Source organism: Daphnia pulicaria, chromosome 2 (genome assembly GCF_021234035.1).
Source record: "Daphnia pulicaria isolate SC F1-1A chromosome 2, SC_F0-13Bv2, whole genome shotgun sequence".
NCBI classification, from domain to species: Eukaryota; Metazoa; Arthropoda; class Branchiopoda; order Diplostraca; family Daphniidae; genus Daphnia; species Daphnia pulicaria.
The window spans coordinates 8,630,680-8,650,169 of NC_060914.1; the positions used below are offsets into that span (position 1 = coordinate 8,630,680).

Sequence of the window (19,490 nt, forward strand, 5' to 3'; positions counted from 1 at the left end):
GATAGTGGCTTTCATGTTTACCCGAGGAACCAATTGCGGCACCAGCGTTTATTGTTTGCTCTAGAATGAAGTCAACAGCATTTCTTAAAAGTCGTGTCGGAGTTTTCCTGATCAATATTGCACCATTGTTAAAAAGCTCAGTTATTTCTGGATGCGAGAAGACCGAGAAGACTGGTTTTAATAATATCACGTTAGCCAGCGAGCGAATTTTTTATGTTAAAAAAATATCATGCTGATATCATCAGGTACGCTGTTGATAAATAGCTGTAAATCACCAGTCCAAACTGCTTTGGAAAACTTGTGATCAAGTTCAACAAAAGAAAAATATAACTTCTATCTTGCATTTCTGCATTCTCCATGAGTTTTTGATTTTTCCAAGTTTTTATTCTATTGATGACCAACTAAAAAGAGGTCCAATTTGCTGACATCAATGCTCAATCAATTTTCTGTACGGCTATCTTTTGAATCATAGAATGAAAAAACTAAATTTGAATTGTTCGCGGTTAGAAGGAATACAAAATACAACAACACCTTTCATAATTTGAAACCAAGATTATCTTTCTTGTATCTATGAAGGATGACATACCTTTAAATAGAAATGAGTGAGGCATACGACCTTGGCTATTAAACAACTGTTTTGGCGGCGTTCATAAATTATGTTACGCAATAGGGTGGAGGGAATGTTACGGATTGTAACAAGGAACTTTGTAAGATAACAAAGGAAAAATCATATTTCCCTGTTTCACCATCTATCCGAAAGTTAAAAAATTCAGAAACCGAACCCTAGCAAAGATTTTGTGTTTGAAACTGTGGTGTGTGGTTCAACACACTCATTTCAAACTCTAAGGCACCAAAAGGCGCCAAATAACGTGATATATGTCTAATAAACCATTAAATATTCCTTGTAGTTCATTTACAAAGTCATACAATTTAAAATTTAATCACCAAAATAGTTTGGCTGGTAATTTCTTGCTTGTTAATACAGCTATACTGGTAGAACGAACGGAAGAGTGGGAATAAAACATGTAAATCTGGAACACATTAAGTTGTTATACAGACACTTACAATAAAGGAGCATGACAAAATAATCAGTGCTGAAGTACACGAAATGGCGTGAAAAGCATTACTAATTTGGATTCAATCACGCCAACAGTTTGTCTGAGAAATAGATTTCGGTGATGTTGATATTTCTCAAGCTGTAATATACGACGAAGAATTTTAAGAAATTTTATCTGATGGATTGGTAGGAGAAGTCGTCAAGGAGTAGTTTGAAAAAGGACTAGACATAGATGGAGAGAAAATCTTAAAGGACAATACATTCATGCAAGACAATGAAAAGCAGATGCTGTTTAATAGTTCTTGCAACAGTTTGATTTACTTCGTCATGGCTGGATCAACAATAAAATACACTTCAATAGTAGGATCCTGACTCGTTTGGAAGCGTACTTGTCGACTAATGTTTTGTTTTCATGAGTCCCGTTATCCGTTAGCTTGCTGTGATTTGCCAAATCGATTGTTCTCAACTATCTTAAAATTTTACCCAGCCAAAATGTGATAAAAAACTTTTTTTTATTGATCGAAACCTTACTTTGAATGAAGAAAACATAAAACTTTTGAAAACTTTGAATTGGATTTTTTCTAAAAAAATTGGAAAAAAATTAATTTTTTCAATTTTTTATTTTAATTAAATTAAATTGAAAAATTTACCATTCGCTGATGTTGTGCAATTTAATTTTGGTTCCGGAAGTTGTAACTTCTGGCGAAATATAAAAGGATTCACTTTACCACATTGATAAAGGATTTTATATAGCCTAAGGTAGGCATCAGTGACTGTATTTTCCTTAATGGAGTCAATCACCGTCACCTTGTATTTTGAAAAAAAAAGAAATTATTACAAATAATATAAAAAAAAAGAAAAACAAATTAAAGACTTATTAAGCCAGGTATAAACACCAGTAAGGTACAGCCAAACTCATTTCCTTTTTGGAAAATAAACTCTTTTTTAGTCCATCTTTTTATTTTGATGTTCTTGTCCAGTTCAGGTTGTAACGTGGGGGTATACCCCACCCCCTGGTAGTAGTGACTCCTTGACGAAATTTTGGTAGTGGGAAAAATTGGGTCCCGGAAGATGTTGAATTTAATATTACAACCCCAAGATCCCAGTTGCTGAACCCCATGTGTTGCATAACCCAATCCTCTCTTTCCCTTGACATCTAGCATATAGTCGTCTGCAAAGCCCCGATCTCTCTCAGTCTCACACTGACACCACGTCTGTATAGCTGTATAGCTCCACCAGGTCGTCAGAGTCCAGCAAATCGCCAGCCAGCGGCAGAATATCTTTCAGGGCTTCGTCCTCTATAGACTCTTTTTCCCATTGACATGATTCTTCGTCAGTTCATAGCAATATTTGAATAAATAATAACAATAAAAATATGAAATGAAAAAAATATTTTGCATTATTCTATCCGCATATTTCCTGAAGATTTTATCAGCTATCACACATGATGTCACGATTCGTCTATAAAAATTAAATAACACCAAATAATTCGTCAACCAAATAAAACACTGTATTTGTAACACGAGAAACATTTGGTTTGTCGATCGAATTTTACATTTGGTTTGTCGAATCATGAAAAATTTTGTTTTTTTATTGCAATTTGGATTGCCTAGTCTCCATGGTTGTTGTTGTTGCTGCTGCGGTTGGGGGTGGTTTCCTGATTTAACTTATTAATTAAAACATAAAGCCACCCCCTCTCAAGAAGTTCATCATGGAGCAATTTTTAAAAAAAATTGAGCGAGGTCAAAAAAATAAGCGGCGAAGGCTAAATTATGAAGGTGTAGCCGGTTTTCAGGTAAATCAAGGTTTATGAAAACGATGATAAGATTCAAAGTAATAAACCCCAATATAATAACAAAAAAAAGCAGATACAACCAGACCACTGGTGGAAAGGTTTTCGGCTGTAAAATCCATAACTACATTAGCCAAATGACCCAACAAAATCAAAATGAGGACTTTTGCCAATGATGTTATGGGCCATCGAACCCTAGTTGCATTACTTGTTGTTGCTGTTGCTGCTGCGGCAGTGGTACTGCCTGTTATTGTTGTTGCTGTGGTGGTTGCTTCGGTGGCGATGGTGATAGAAGCTGTTGCTGTTGTTGCTGTTGCCTCTGCGGCAGTGGCTGTTGCTGCTCTTCTTCTTCCATTACTATGTGTGTTGACGGAACCACACATGTGGGTATTAGTAGTGGGACTCCATGGCTAGATTCATGCCAAATAGGTTCTATATCCAAATCAGCTGGAACTGCTTCTGCTACTCCAAGTTCTGACATCTGAAACAGAAAAAGGTAAATATAATTTGCGATAAATAAAAATGAGCGAGGCCAAAAAAGTAAGCGGCGAAGGCTAAATTATGAAGGTGTAGCCGGTTTTCAGGTAAATCAAGGTTTATGAAAACGATGATAAGATTCAAAGTAATAAACCCCAATATAATAACAAAAAAAAGCAGATACAACCAGACCACTGTTGGAAAGGTTTTCGGCTGTAAAATCCATAACTACATTAGCCAAATGACCCAACAAAGTCAAAATGTGGACTTTTGCCAATGATGTTATGGGGCCATCGAACCCTAGTTGCATTACTTGTTGTTGCTGTTGCTGCTGCGGCAGTGGTACTGCCTTTTGTTGTTGCTGTGGTGGTTGCTGCGGTGGCGATGGTGATAGAAGCTGTTGCTGTTGTTGCTGTTGCCGCTGCGGCAGTGACTGTTGCTGCTCTTCTTCTTCCATTACTACGTGTGTTGACGGAACCACACATGTGGGTATTAGTAGTGGGACTCTATGGCTAGATTCATCCCAAACAGGTTCTTTATCCAAATCAGCCGGAACTGCTTCTGCTACTCCAAGTTCTTACATCTGAAACAGAAAAAGGTAAATATAATTTTATGCATTCAACAATAAATCAATACATAGATCCAAGAAACGGAAGGAAACGAACCACGTCGTAAAACCTGATATCGTGATCGGCTTGTCAAATAAAATGATAAAACTCAATCTGTTGCCGGAATAAAAAATTGAAATTGGGACATAAAAAATTGAAATTTATAAATGTTTTATTCGCAGTTCACAGTTCGTTCGTTCGTTCAAAAGTTTATAACCAGGAGGGGGGGTGAATTCAACATATTTATACTTGTTATGTTTGTTTTTGTTTGTTTCGTTCAAAAGTTTATAACCAGGAGGAGGGGAATTCAACATATTTATACTTGTTATGTTTGTTTTTGTTTGTTTAAGTTTGTTTTTGAATGTCAATAAATTTTATGTACAAAATTTGAATTTTTTTATCCGATTGGGCAATCAATTGAGGGAGGCCATTATGACATCCTCAATTACTGAGTCGATATTGTTCAAAATGTGCTTCCTGTTTTTTTTTCCTCTTTTGTTGGCCATCGGCTTCTTTTTTCCAAATGTTTTGAGGGGGTTACTCTTCTTTTTCCCTCTGGTGTACCGTAGCCTCTTGATAGAATTTTGAATGGCAATTAGCCTGAATTTCACCGTGTCCCAATCTCCTTCAGAAATGGGGGTTTCCTGAAGGATAAATTTAATCGTTAAAATTGAGAAGCTTAAAAATTAAATATTTAACATTACCCCTTTGAATTTCGTGGGGTTGTGAAGAATGCTGCACAACAACTTATAAGACACCGAGGAACTCTTTTCATACTGAGGGAACCTCCAATCCAATATATTAATGAGCTCTCTGCACGATGAAACTTGCTCCAAAAAGTTCTGAGTAGTTCTTGCTTCTTGAAGGTACTCTTGCACTAACATTTCTTCAGGAGTGTTACCCGTCATTTGCATGGCAAGAAAGATTTCTTCTTGTGACAAATACATCTGCAGAAAATGCAGAAAAGCATTTAAAATTTGAGTCTCATTCACGTTACATGACTGACTCACCTCAGGGAAAAGGAAACAGCAATCTTTGAATATAAAACAACTTCTCGATATCGCGGCTGTTAAAGATGAAGAATTAAAAAATGCAAAAATACCGCTTAATATCGCGGCTATCGAAGATAAAGAGAAGTGAAAATTCAAAAAACTGTTTTAATCTGTGCAATAGCGACTATTCCAGAAGGAGGCGAGTCTCTGAATGAGAAAGAAGAATCTAGAAAGAACTGAATCTGGAAACACATCATACATGTGTGTATCCCACCATACATATGCGTTTGGTTGATTTAATTTGTTTGTTTTTTTAAATGCGGAAAAATACTAAAGATCCAAGAAAACTTCGATTCGATGCCATGTATTTCTCTATAGTGGTGCTAAATAGCTAAATTAAGAGTGCTAAAATTCTTAGTAGAACAACAAATTATTGCCGGAACGCGATTATTCAAGAGAAATATTTTTTTAGTCTTTTCCCTTATTGCTACAATTTCCTGTCAGTAGGACAACAGAAATATGCCATGAAAAGGCACTTGTATTTTCAGACTATTTTCAAACTTTTAAAAGTAAGTGAAAGGAAAGATAAAGTTAGATGTAATGTATAGGCTACCTTTAATTCGAATGCTAACTTTTGCAATGAAGTAACATTTTAAAAAATAAATAGATACATACATCCACTAAAAGCTATGTTTTCGGAAAGAGCTGGGAATATTTGCTCACTGATTTTTACGTCTATTTGGATCAAATGATGTGATTAAAGCTATCACCACTTCTTTGTTTTTGCGTGTATTGCGGGAGTTTCAGACAGGATAATCGAGAAAGAACAGATTTTCGAAAATCGGTTGTCACATGTTATTGACGATTCATCAACACGTGATGGCACTCATTAATTTTTCTTGTAGTAATTATTGCGACAACCATAACATTTTATCCTCTTAAAAAAGATCAACAGATTGCTACGCGGGCACAAATTTAAGCCAAGTGTCACTTTTGAGTTTTGACGATGCAAATAACAAATTAAGTAATTATCGCAAGGTAGTAATTTCTTTTGTACATTATTTGTTAAATTGTAAATTAACGATAAACGAAATTTAAAAATAATTGTGTCAAGTTAATTTTCCCCAAATCTACAATAAATGGCCAGTTTAACAACTGCTGGTGAAGTTTCGGTTAACGGAGTGCATATATAGACTAGACCAAGCGGATATTCAACAAACTAAAAACCCAATTTCACAATGACAATCTTCGAAAAAGTGAAAATGGCCACTTCAAAATCGATCAGATTCTTGTCGTCCAAAAGAGATTCGATCGTATTCCTGATTCTGTTGATTGTGTGGACGTGTTTGTTCTTCGTTTTCAAGAAACCTGACCATCAATCAGACACGGTTCAAATAATCTGCAACGACAAAATTTACATAAACCACCCGATGGCATCACCGGAAAGGATAGAATGTAAACAATTCTGCCTCATCTTTGGACTCATTTGGTCTTCTTTAAACTTTGCCAGCATCGATTTCCTCAACGAATGGGGCAAAATAAAAAAAAGGACAACTTTTCTCAAGTTTTGCTATCGCCCTCTACTTTGGATCGCAACATTATTGACTGGACTCGTTCTCGTCTGGATGTGGGGTAACAATCGTTATTATTCCGAAAGATTGGCTCCAAACTTCTTGGCCGCCTGCCGACCACTCGATCTGTTTTGCAGTCCCGACAGTATTGTTCGGGTGAAGTGTACAACACCTGCTGGAATGTGGATGCCGGCCCTATCCGATTCGCTGCCCAAATTAGCAGCAATACAAGCTTACCTGATGGTAATAACATTCGTCAAGATGGCACACTTCGTGCTCTTGGCGGTATCAAACGCACAGATGGAGTTCCGCATTGCGTCGATTGTCTGGGGCCTGGTGGTATTAGTCATCAATGTAGCGGTTACCTTGGCCAGTGCTTGCTTGATTATCAACTGCAACGATGCAAGTGTCAACATTGACTTCGTTTCCGGCTACATCAAGAGCGCTATTGTTGCTGGCTTTTGGCTACTGGGGGAATACTATTGGAGGCAGAGTGGAATTGAAGATCCAACACTTCCACGTCATTGGAACGACCCCATCCCACCACAAACTGGTCAAATTCCTACCAACCTGACACCAACCCCCTTAACTTCGTTGGACGAACCTCCTGTGGCAACAGGATCAGCAACAGGAGAAACAGAAAATGTATATCACACCATTTACCCGAATCTGCCACCAGAAGATGAAAATCCCCCCCGTTACGAGGACTTGGTCACCCGATACTAAATAACGTTCGGGACAACTACCAATTGTGATCCATATGTCGCCAAGAAACGTTATTGTCTGGATTTATGTGTGACGATCGAATTCAATAAAATAAATTTCAAGTTCGCATTTCATTTGTTATTTCTTAATTAGCCTATAGACTTACTTATTACTGCAACAGAAAGATGTTGTTAAACATATCAATCGCCATTGATGGCTATTTCGTTAAAGAAGTAAAACTTTTATACAATTCAGAATAAAACTGAAGTAAATAAAAAGAGAAAGTTAGTTTTTCTTTTTATATGTTATTCTAACTTGCACCCATACTCACGCACTAAATAAAATAAATACGTCGAAGAACTATACATGCTGAATAATCGGAAAGAACTGGGAATATCCGCTTTCGGCTTGTTTAAATGTTGTTGTGGCTCTAAAACGCGCTAGATCACATGATGATGTGTTTACAGGTATCATCACGAGTGCATTTTTGTTTTTGCGTGTATTCTGAGAGTCTCAGACAGGATCATCGAGAATGAACTGATTTTGGGAAATAAGTTGTCACATGTTGACGATTCGTCAATACGTGACAATACTCATTCATTTTTCTTTTACATACGATAGCCAGCATAAATTGTTTTTCTTCTTTTAATTTGTGTTGGCGGATAGTTTTCTTAGTCCTTCTGTTTATTTTCACGAGGCAGAAGGATGATCGAGCTGCCGAAATGGATTTCTCTTTGTCGCCAATGCAAAATAAAAGAACTTTCGGCTGGAAGTGGCTGAACAGTTTACACATTCACCACTTGAATAAAGGATCACCTGACTAGTCGCAAACAGGTATTGTGCAACCAACAACTCTTCTCCAAATCTTCTCTGGATAATTGAGTAAAATAGAAATTATGTGACGTGTTTAAAAAGAATTGTCAATAAAAAACAGAACATGAGTTCCAATGCGCTTAGTGGTGGTTTAGACAACCCTTGTTTCGTCATCGACTCGTCCGAACTGTCGATTCAATCATTACAAGAATTGGATACGCAACATATTCAGATCGATTCTGGTGATGATGCTCAAGGGGAGAATTTTGATTGTGCATTATCTTTGTCCAATGGCAGTGAAAAGTATTCGTTGGAAAATGCGCCTCCCGTATTAACTAGGACAAGTATCAGTACAAGTACTACATCTAGTGCTCCGCTGGAACATTTGGAAAACTTTCTAAGCGATGCTCGATCCAGCTTGGACGATTCTCCAGTTGCTGCCCTAAGGAGACTTAGCGTGGTGAAATTTGATCCACCTGAAGAGGGTTACTTAAGGTATTAACTTCAAACTATATATTTTTAAAAAGTTGCATGAAAGAATTATGTGTATGAATAGTGTTCAATAGATAAACATTTTCCTATGCAAGGTACAGATCGCCAATAATATGGAAACTTGATCGTCTAATGCAAAGCTTTCCAGTCAACCTTCTGACCACTCTTTGCATTTTGTCTGATCTCGGAGTTGTAGTTGCAGACGTCATCGTGAACAGGTAAATTATATAATTTCAACAGCAGTTGTTGGTGTCTGGGCGATTGTCCCCCTTCGACAAATCCTTCTCGAACAAAAAGCAATAGCCTTCTCCATTCCGGAAATTAGACTACATAATCTTTCACGCACTCAAACATGCGCGTATATTTGTAGTTTAACTTATAGGCCCCTATTGAATTAGCGCGCATTCGATTATGTTGTATGACACTAATTGTTGTTTTTATTTATTTCGTTTTAGTCTGGTATACCAGATAGAAGTTTCAGGAAGCGCTGACAGCATCACAAATGGATCGAACGTCATCTATGTACGAGATAACTACGTCATAACGGATTTCATTTTATCTGTTTACTTGCTTATTGAGCTTCTTCTACGTATCGTCGCTGTAGGGTAAACTTACGAATTATTATGGAGAGCGTGGAGACAGTCTCTTTTTTTCTAATGTAATCATTTGAAAGAATTTACAATTTCCTTTAAATCTTACCCAAGCGGTTCATTTCGGGGAAAACATATTTAAACCCCGTTTAATAGATTTTTAGTTTATTACTGGTATTTTATTGTTATATTAGCCATTTAATGACTTTCAACTGAGAACCCTTTGTAGTGACTAAAAATTATTATTTGAAAAAAGAATTATCGCAGATTATTAAAAAAAAAATTATGGTTCCATTTTTATTATGGTTATTAACGATGATAGCAACCGCTAGGGTAACGACAGCGCAATAAATAATCAGGTTAATTTTGTAGCAGATAGGAAAAAAAAAGTCTTATGGAAATAAGTGGCTGTCTACGGGCTCCGTTGCGATATTAATATTTTTTTCTTTTTGTTTGGAATGGAATGAAGGTAAAAGGTAAACGGACGACTCTGACGATTGTGCCTCCAATAAGTAACGAAACCGCGTTTGGAATCGCACACTGAATTAAAGTATATATGCACAATCGTCAGAGCTCTTCCTAACCTTTAACTTCATTTTCTAATCAAAAAGGTGTTGAAATGACTACATATATTTAAATACATCAGATTAATCCCTTTTGTTCAACAATGGCACAATGACTTGGATGCCTTGGTGACTTTTTCGACCTTCATTTTCTCCTTGGTTGATTTGATCGTTGATGACACCCCGACATCCAACGGCTTACAGTAAATCTCCCTTATTGTAGTTTATTCATTACAGATTTCATATTGAATTTGCCTATAGTTTTGATCCAATTCAGTGCAATGAACTCTTTTACGTTTGATTTCCAGATACCGGTACTATTTTGCTAGAAAAACGACGATCTCTGTAGAGGATGTTGCAAAGCAGGCATAAGAATTTTTCTGATCGTATTATACTGATGGATTGCGCAGGCTGCTGCAAACCGCTAGATTGTGCCGTCTGTTCAGAATCGTGCGCGTATTCAGAATTTTTACTATGCAGAGGCGCTTGGCCAATGCTGCTAGGCTAATGGTCTCTAGAAACAAGCGCAGGTAAGACATGCGAATCGAAAATTCATTGGCTCATTGATTCACGCTTATTATTCCGAGTAAAGATACCAGTACGACGGATTTGATTTAGATTTAACATATGTCACAGGTAACTCTAATGAGTTTGGAAATATATGATTATTTAAGTTCTGTTCACTAAAAGTTTTCATTACAGATAAAATCATTGCGATGAGCTTCCCATCTTCAGGAAAAATGTCCTTCTATCGGAACCCAATGTCTGTATGTCAAAACATACTGTAGTTGTGTCTAATTGCGGAGTTATTAAATATTTTAATTTTTCAACAATTACACACTGATGTTCTTCAATAGGAAGTCGTCCGACTTTTGGACACAAAACATCCAAATCGCTACAAGGTTTACAATTTATGCAGTGAGCATAGCTACAGTCCGTCCTATTTTCATGGGAGAGTTGCAAATTTTCCGATTGACGATCACAATGTGCCAACTTGTAGGTAAATACGACTAGTTATCTTTCTTGTCAGCTAATTACCGTGTGATTAATATACAGTACTGATCAAACTATCAAAATATTCAAATACCAGAACCTTAAATATGAAAACAGAATTTGTGTTTCCTACCTCTCAATTAATTTTTTTTTAAATCCTGCTATCCTATAAATACAAAATTCCATAGAAATAATAAGATTAGGACCAAAGAAAAATAAAATAAAAAACATTTGGTTTCTTGAAACTCAAGGAAAATGAATTTTATAAGGCTTCAGCTTCATAATATAAGACGATTATACTAAATTAATTAGGCAAATGATTGAATTTACTACGAGTGTTCGCAACTGGTTAGAATCTGATCCCAACAACGTGATTGCTGTTCATTGCAAAGGTAAAAAGTTCGTTTTCATTCGTCAACAAAAACTAAGTCAATAATCTTCACTTTCCCGCGTTCAGGTGGGAAAGGTCGCACGGGAACCATGATATGCGTTTGGCTTGTGGAAGCGGAACTGTTTCTGAAGGCAGAGGATTCTTTGGTTTACTTTGGATCACGCAGAACCGATACCCGATACGGACATTCGTTTCAAGGCGTGGAAACCCCTTCGCAGTGCCGATACGTACACTATTACGAAAGGATCAAAGAAAACGGAGGGGATTTACCACCAGATAAAAAAGTCCATCTACGAAAAATACGGATGGAAGGTGATGACTCCAATACTTAAATGCGAGCTTAAATGTCTCATATTCTCTCCGAAGAAATTAAGCCAATTTTTACACGTATCAAAACATTCGTCTAGCAGCTTATTATTTGATGTGACATTTTCTAGGTATTTCACAGCTGGGAAAGGGGGACGGCTCAGATTTTACCGTTGAAGTTTATGATAACCGAGGCACATCTCCCGTGTTCCAAGCTGATTTTCGGAAACAACATTGCTGCCAGGTTATTGGATTGCTTCCTACTTATTTTAAACTTCAATCCATAAATGCATAATTACCATTGCTCTAAAGAATGCAAATTTCCTTTATTTTTTAAAATAATGATTTCATAAATATTTCAGACTATTTTCCTAGCAAGAGAGGAAGCCGTCGAATGCTTATTAAGCAAGGCACCACCTATTCAGGGGGACGTGCAGATCATAATCCGTCATCGATCGGTACAGGATATTTGACTTATACTGTTCGTGAAAACAAAGAATGGCCTTGTGTGGTTTCACATTTCTATTAAACCACATAATATGGCTGTATACATAAAAAATTTAAAAATTTTTTATTTATTTATTTATATTTTTGATTTTTACTTCCTCACCCACAATAATCACCTGCATTGGAATCAACGTGGATACGCTGATTAGAGGAGCGTGCCTAGAGGCTACATGAATGCTGTTCTATACTTCTGGTTCAATTGCAGTTTCATAGATAACAACAGGTGTGCATATTCATTTCATTTGAATAAATAGTAACCAAATTGATATTTCAAAATGATTATAAAACTAAAATTTTCACATTTTTTTATTACTGACGGACGGGAATGTTCCAGGCTACGGTTAAAACGAGAAGAATTGGACAATCCACACAAATCCAACACTTGGCGGTATTTTACACCTGATTTTGTCGTTCAGCTAGACTTTAGCGAGTGCAATCGAACAGATGCGGATGCAAGTTTGTCCATGACATCACCCGAATTCTTATAAAATGTGATGAAGTGCTTTTAATAAATATTAATGAAATGATGATCATTATTTTAAATCGGAAATCCGGCTATATAATAAAAGGTATGAAATAAATAAGTCAGCAAATTGACGCGTGCCAACATTGATTTAAATTTTATTACCCATGGGTTAACAGTACCGCCGTAGAGTTATTTGGAATCGTCCTATCTTTCCCCCTCTTTATTTTATATTTAGAAGGCAGCAAATATGTTTGGATGACCAAAACTAATGTAACGGGAAAGTGTTGCGTAAATCATTTTTTTTTTTAAACTCCTTGTAATTGTAAGTTTGCAGACTGTGTGATTCGTTGTAATAATTCTTGAAAGGTGCCGATCGGTCTTCTTCATGTAAAACATAACACACCCGCGAGAGGCTCTGATTAAAGGCTCCGATCAAAAGTTCCATTTTCCATGAGGACAATTTACTCAGTGCGGACTGCGTAGAGAAACCGTTCCTATAGATCCGCGGAGCCGGAGCGATGAAAAAGTGCTCCGTTGCCAGGCTTATGTAGTCATATATTATTGGCGCTCTTTTGCATGTTGACCGGAATAGCGCCGCTAGGTGGTTTGAAGGGTGTGGTTTGAATGACAAGATGCTTGAGCGTCGAAGGTGAAACCGAGGGTGAAACCATCTGAGAGAAAAAAAATAACAAATAAAAATACTGAACATTATTGCATTTGACGACTTCATCATTTTCAGTTGGGCGTGGTAGTTTGTTTGATTTCATCGTACTGATGGATTCATTCTTTACTACACTTCCAGCACTACATTTCCACCTGAAACCAGAGCCATTTAAGTTAATGGCTCTGCTGAAGCTAAAATCATTTTAAACTTCGACTAAAAATATGGCAAAATTGCATTTGTTTAGTAATACACAACCCACCGTTTGGATGGGAAATATTTAAATATTCCCAGCAAATAATTTAGTTTGGGGCGCAATATTTTTTTTTGTTTCAAGGATTTTGGGCCCGTTTTCCAGCATCGTGCATCACGCCGTTCGTCAATCCCGACGGTAGGCCTATTTATCACAAAAAACTGTTTTACCATATATGTGTTACATTCTACAGCTTAGTTTATCATGATTGTATTGAAAGGTTACGGAAATACTTCTATTTGAAAAATAAGCGAATTTATTCCTGGCGAATAAAATCTACGCGAATCTTTCTTGATTTTACGCTGGAAAACTTCAATTCGCAATTTCTTTTAGGCTTTGAAAAATTTCTACTTAAAGCCAAATGTAAGTTTTACTTCAAATATGTTCACCACGATAAATCGTTAGAAAGTATACGATTGAAAAAGTAATTGCGATGCAATTGAGTCGTTCAAAGGAAATTCAGTAAAAGTAACAGAAATGTTTTTAAATTTTTATTAAGAAGTTTAAACGACTTGGCGTGATTTAGTAAGAAAGGAACCAATATAGGTAGATGTGAAAGTAACAGCAATTTCAGATTAAAACATAAATGTTAAATTTCAAAACCGAGCAAAGAAAATATACTAGAAAATTCACGTTAATGATGTCAACATTTACAAGTATTGGACAAAGGGATAACACAAGATCCATAGAGACAAGCTGACAGCGAGTGGGATCATGATGAACCGGCAGAGATTTTTTTCTGGGTTGACTGTGTCGAATACGAACGATATTGTAGATATCTTGTGCATTTCTTTGATCACCGTAATAGGACGTGGAAACATGGCTAGCCAGAAACCTAATGGCATTTTCTATGTCTTCGGGATACCAAAGTGGAGTCAGAAATTCAGACTAAATAAAAACAAACGAAACCAAATTAATTAACCGAAAAACGGGGGGGGGGATTAGTTATTACCTCATTGAATGAGTCTGGTTGGTTGCAGATGCTACATTTTTGACCAAATAATTTGAAAAACGCTTCACACAGGACCTGGTCGTCGCTGGTCGCCTTGGCGACGAATGCGAAACCAAAATGAGACCCGCCCCTTCATCGACTTCCATCCTCTAGAGCACTATCACGACAATTTTAATCAAGATTACCAAACGCCCAGTTCAAATGATTGAAGAAAAAGGAATTACCTTGCACTGGAACTGAACTTTGGCAGAGAAGGAAGTTGAATGCCACGGCCACTCGACGGATAGCGGAGGAAGTTCTGTGGGTTCCAATGTCCACAGATGTCCGTGTGCGGCTACAAACGGGCGAAAGAACCAGCAAAACGCGCTCTGCCAAAATGTCTCCAATCCACTGTAAAGTTTTAAAAATGACAATGAGAAAATGCAAGATAAACAAATGGTTAGATAATTTCATACTAGGGCATCGCATTCCATCCTAGAAGACGAACTGGCGGCATGGACGGCGGAGGCAACGCCCCTTTAACACAGGGGCGCTGCCGCCTGTGTTAAAGGATAGGGATTTCGCTAAAAATTAAAAAATTCATAACTAGAATGTTAAGACCGGAAGGACGAAAATTATTACAGTATAAATAAAAATAAAGACGGTCTATCGAATGTCGCAAGTCGCGACCCGCTCCGTTTTTCGAGACCGGAGATATTTGCCATCAAAGTTTTTGTTTTAAAATGAAGATTGCGTAATCTTGCAAATGACTAATTAAACTCGGACAAAAACCAAAAAATCGCATTTTTTTTTTCTCTTTTTTTTGGTTTTTGTCCGATCTCAATCGCTCAATCCTCCGCCGTTTTATTCGCGTTTTAGTGCAAATTCCGCACTACGCTCCCGCAAAAAAACTGAAAATCGGAACGAGAATTCCCGCCCAACCACTGATCCAAAAAATCTGAAATTTTTACAGTGTAATATAATCATTACAAGCAACACACAGTATTTTTTTAAAAAAAATCGGCGAGGTACCGCGACAAAAAAAATTGAAATACCATGGAATGGCCCTGCGAATTTATGAAAATGTCACCTTTAAACGAAGCGGACTTGTCCAGGATCGTCGAAGGATGATTCCGGAACGTGAATCATCATGGCGTATCTACTCTGTAAATTTTAAGGAGTTACCGAAAGTCAACTGGAGCACAAGTCGGAGACTTATTCAGGGATCACTCGTTTGTCTCTGGGATCCAACATCAAACGATCTAATCGTAGCCAGCGTCGTACACAGGTTTAATTTAGTTAAAATTTTTTATTTTATTACTTTGAATTTTAACTATCTAATTATGTCTGCCATCCACAGTAACCCACAGGAATTAGCCAGGGGCCAAATCATGTTAGCGATTGAATCCTCAGATGCAGCAGACCACTTTCATAAGAAGGTATTTTTAATTTTTTGTTCGATATTGTAGCCAATTCTTGTATATTCATTTAATGCATTGTTTGATTAGACGTACATCATGTTAGAATCAGTGATATTCTATGAACCATATCGAGCTGTGCTCCAAGTAGGGGAGAGGGGGGCTAGTTGGCAGGTGGGGTAAGTTGGCAGTTTGCTAGTTAGGCCCCTTACAGACCAAAACAAATCGAGCATTTTATACCAAATATGAAAGACCACCCCTAGATGGCTCATTCAAAATTTCAAAAGGATACGACGCCTCAAACAGAAGTTATAGCAGAAAGAAAAAAAATTTGGTCAAAAGTTTTTTTTGGGCCTCTCACAACTTTTTGTTTGTCTTATAGTATAGAACTCTAAAGTTTCAGAACACCTACTGTCAAACATAGAGTAAGTGTTCATCTTTCTTTTAAAATAAACGTGACAGGTCTGCCTTAAACAGTTTTTTAGTTATTGATTTATGAATACGAAAAGCAGCCTGTGGGGTAAGTTGGCAGAAATTTGAAGGGGCGTGTTGTCAGTTGTCGTGTTCTTAAGAAAGCATAACGTGGGTTATTTTTCTCTCCCAGATGAGAAATTGTGAAAATGTTTCACGTGAAAATGTTTTGAAAGCCACAGATATGGTTAGGAATCACAATTGGGGAGTTGTTGATGCTGCCTAGAGAGTTTGAATTGAGTAGGAGTCTTTTTCGATACCTCTCTGTGGTCTCTGCCAACAAAGAGGCTGATGTTGACGAAGATTCACTTCCCTTAACATGTGGCTATTCTTCAAGAAAGGTAATAATGTATAAACAGTTGTTTTTGGTAAATGGTGAGTTGACGATAAATTTTTTTGTAAACTAGATCTTCACTGCAGACCAAGAGAAAGGACTTGTAGCCTACATCACCAAGGCAAGCGATATCTACTTTGGACTATGTCCCATGGAAGTAAGGAAATTAGCTTTCAGCTACGCTACTTTTCTTGAGTGTAAAATGCCCAAGTCATGGGAATCTACTTCCGCTGCTGGAAAAGACTGGTTTGGAAGTTTCATCAAGAGGAACCCATCTTTATCTATAAGGTTTGCTTTTATCAATGCTTAGTTGTTTTCAATCTCGAACTTAATTTATTTCTGAAATTCTAGGAAACCAGAAGCTACATCCCTAGCACGAGCCAGCAGCTTCAACCAATACAATGTTGACTGCTTTTTTAACAACCTTGACATTGTATTGTTTAAATACAAATTAACTCCACTGGAAATTTGGAACGTAGATGAAACTGGAATCACAACTGTTCAAGTTCCAGATAGAATTGTTGGAAGGCGAGACAAAAAACAAATTGGATCCCTTACATCGCAGGAACGAGGCACATTAGTTACTGCTGCCAACCTACCCCACCCCGTTCGGCAACTTACCCCGTAGGTGGGGCAGGTTGGCAGGAATTTTTTTTTTGTGTTTTTCTTATTTTCTGAATTTGGTGTCAATGTATTTCAAAAAGCAAGACGATCAATACAAGGAGAATTGAAATCTGAATCTGATTCATTCATTCAATTTGCAGAACGTGTGGTCAAAAAATTCAAATAAATTCACAAAAAGTGACCCTGCCAACTAGCCCCCCTCTCCCCTACTGCAGGATTTTACGAAGGATTCTTTCCCAATGCTGGACATCCAATAATCTGTAATAAAAGCGTCACATTAATTAGATTTTTCTTTACAAAGTTTCGATTAGTATTTAATCGGTAAAACTAATTTATATATGATTCATACCTGAGGCCAATAAAATTGTTGCCATTGAAGAGATAGACTTACGCTCCAAATAACAAGCGTTCGTACCGAATCCAGAACCATACGAGTGGTCGCTGACAATTCCTTTGTGACGCTGACACCAGCGAAATAAAAAAATGCGATACTTATCACAGTACCTAGAAAGCGCTAGAAAGAAATGACAATGAGGGATTGAAGGCTGAAAAACAATAGAAAATAAATACCTGACATGGCGAGAATAATCATTGGGTTATTACGCATTTGGATGAAACCATCCAGAGCATCTTCAAGGAGCATACGAGGATTAGAGCTAAATGGAGGTCCCACACGAAGGAAATACATAGGAATAAGCAAGAGGGACAGGGTTACAAAACCAAAATTACCCTCGCGGACCTCGACGGATTGTCCCAGCCGACGGCCTGCAACAATGGCACATTGTGTTTGGTAACAAATTTCTCTTCCCATACCATTTGGCTGGCTGTAACGATTTGCGCCATAACAACACCAGTGATAATGCTGTTGATTGAGTTGTTGCTGTGCTACCAGAGCCAAAGATGAAATCGGAAGCGCCCACCACACTCAGACCCATGATGACGGTTAACATTCCAAGCCATTCACGCGCTTTTAAAAGCCTCCCTAGGAAAGCTGTGGACAAAAGACCAGTGAAAATAATGATATAATTGCTTCCGGAATCGAGTTTAATGGGCGCCGAAGTAGGGTAAAACAGCGAATCCGGACATCGTTTTTCTTATTAAGCTTTCTTATGGCGTTTGTGTGTAAATCCGAAATGCGAATGTTCGGACAAAATGCGAATGCCCCGGACAAAAATTCGAATTCCGGACAGAAATATTTTCAAAAACTAATTTTTTTATTCGATACAGTTTTTAATTCTGAATCGAATTGCTTAAGGCATCAGTTATGGTGCAATGGAAATATATTAAGGATTTTTTATTTGAAAAATTAAAACATTGATCTGTCAAAACCATTTTTCGTCTGCCTGAAAGTTTTGACTTTAGTTCAAAACTGCCAAGCAACAGAAAAATGATTTTTTATAAATATTTTATATATCATTAGGCTAGCTAACTTTTACTGAAGCAAATAAGCCCAGAATACTATAATAAAAAACTAAACTAAAATTGGTGGTAGAATTTTCGAGAAATCTTATTGTTAAGCCTGACATACGTGTTGCGAATGTCCGGATCTAACGAAATATCGAAGAATTAATACTTATTTCAAATAAATGTTTTTTAAATAAAACTTGGTATAGACAGATTCAGAATAATGCCCTCTACAATTTGAGCTACATAAATATAATAAAGCGTTCATATTATTAACTATATTAATGGCGTTGTTCCCCCATTTGAGCCAACGATGCGAATTCCGGACAGCGAAACTGCAGATTACCATTAGATCCATGTTATTATTATTATTTAAGTAATGGGATGGCTCAGGGGTAGCGTCTTAGACTACGATGCTGGGAAACTGTTGTTCGATTCAACTAAGATTCATAATTCTTAAGAGGAATTTTTGAAAAGGTACTCGTGAGATGTATCTTCATTACGTATCGATATGATGTTCTATATTTTGTATGCATACATAACAGCTTATTGGTAAATACCAGACTTAATTAACATCATTGAGATTGATAATACTGTCGAACTTGAATTAGCTCAGCGGTAAGACCGTACATGGTAGTACTAAGGTTTATCGAGGGACTTGAGTTCAAAACTCTTCATTTCTAATACATTTTTTTTTCAATATGTATCGTCTAATAAATTCAATTATAAGTCAAAATAAATTTAAGAAAAGAAACCTCATGTTTATTATGAATTAACGTGCTATATTCTACGTTGTATAATACTGATATGAAAATTATATGTAAATACCATCATTTTCGGGATTTGAACCCTCACCCTTAATATCATCTCGCTAGACTTCATCCACAGAGCCATACAAGCCATCGGATGAATACAATTCTCAGAAAATAATGAGTAGGATAGCTTGTGTTGTGATGAGTGTCCGGATTTTGCATCACGGTCCCTTATGGGAGCAGGATTAGAACGGCACATTTAGATTTTTTGGGGGAATATTTAACTATTTTTACAATTTTCTTGATTAATACCCACTAT

The 19,490-nt window shown here is 37.0% G+C and overlaps 2 protein-coding genes and 1 pseudogene across 3 annotated transcripts; 2 read left to right on the forward strand and 1 right to left on the reverse strand.

Moving 5' to 3' along the window:
* Window positions 1-8,123: 8,123 nt before the first annotated feature.
* On the forward strand, window positions 8,124-12,418 carry LOC124325950 (phosphatidylinositol 3,4,5-trisphosphate 3-phosphatase TPTE2-like). 2 transcript variants are annotated; one of them, XM_046784530.1, is made up of 15 exons: window positions 8,124-8,510; window positions 8,603-8,725; window positions 8,963-9,112; window positions 9,744-9,863; window positions 9,969-9,974; window positions 10,071-10,190; window positions 10,253-10,296; window positions 10,363-10,427; window positions 10,518-10,660; window positions 10,966-11,045; window positions 11,111-11,356; window positions 11,482-11,594; window positions 11,713-11,808; window positions 12,007-12,080; window positions 12,192-12,418. In XM_046784530.1, the coding sequence occupies exons 1-15, from the start codon at window positions 8,140-8,142 to the stop codon at window positions 12,343-12,345; spliced, it is 1,905 nt and encodes a 634-aa protein (XP_046640486.1). In that variant the 5' UTR covers window positions 8,124-8,139; the 3' UTR covers window positions 12,346-12,418. The 2 variants fall into 2 exon arrangements, with proteins under 2 accessions (XP_046640486.1, XP_046640487.1); XM_046784531.1 differs by having other exon boundaries at window positions 8,609-8,725.
* Window positions 12,419-15,749: 3,331 nt separating this feature from the next.
* Window positions 15,750-17,107, forward strand: LOC124325999. Its single transcript, XM_046784571.1, has 4 exons — window positions 15,750-16,106; window positions 16,191-16,398; window positions 16,465-16,679; window positions 16,743-17,107. The coding sequence occupies exons 2-4, from the start codon at window positions 16,273-16,275 to the stop codon at window positions 17,017-17,019; spliced, it is 618 nt and encodes a 205-aa protein (XP_046640527.1). The 5' UTR covers window positions 15,750-16,106; window positions 16,191-16,272; the 3' UTR covers window positions 17,020-17,107.
* A 127-nt stretch (window positions 17,108-17,234) lies between these two features.
* LOC124327696 lies at window positions 17,235-19,051 on the reverse strand (annotated as a pseudogene).
* Window positions 19,052-19,490: the final 439 nt, after the last annotated feature.

Bases quoted from the DNA above. Each gene is read 5' to 3' on its own strand.
- LOC124325999 (XM_046784571.1), top strand. From the start codon at position 16,273: ATGCTGCCTAGAGAGTTTGAATTGAGTAGGAGTCTTTTTCGATACCTC. The intron at 16,399-16,464 runs GTAATAATGTAT...TTTGTAAACTAG, and splicing joins GTGGCTATTCTTCAAGAAAG to ATCTTCACTGCAGACCAAGA. The intron at 16,680-16,742 runs GTTTGCTTTTAT...CTGAAATTCTAG, and splicing joins AACCCATCTTTATCTATAAG to GAAACCAGAAGCTACATCCC.
- LOC124325950 (XM_046784530.1), top strand. From the start codon at position 8,140: ATGAGTTCCAATGCGCTTAGTGGTGGTTTAGACAACCCTTGTTTCGTC. The intron at 8,511-8,602 runs GTATTAACTTCA...TTCCTATGCAAG, and splicing joins CCTGAAGAGGGTTACTTAAG to GTACAGATCGCCAATAATAT. The intron at 9,113-9,743 runs GTAAACTTACGA...TAAATACATCAG, and splicing joins CTACGTATCGTCGCTGTAGG to ATTAATCCCTTTTGTTCAAC.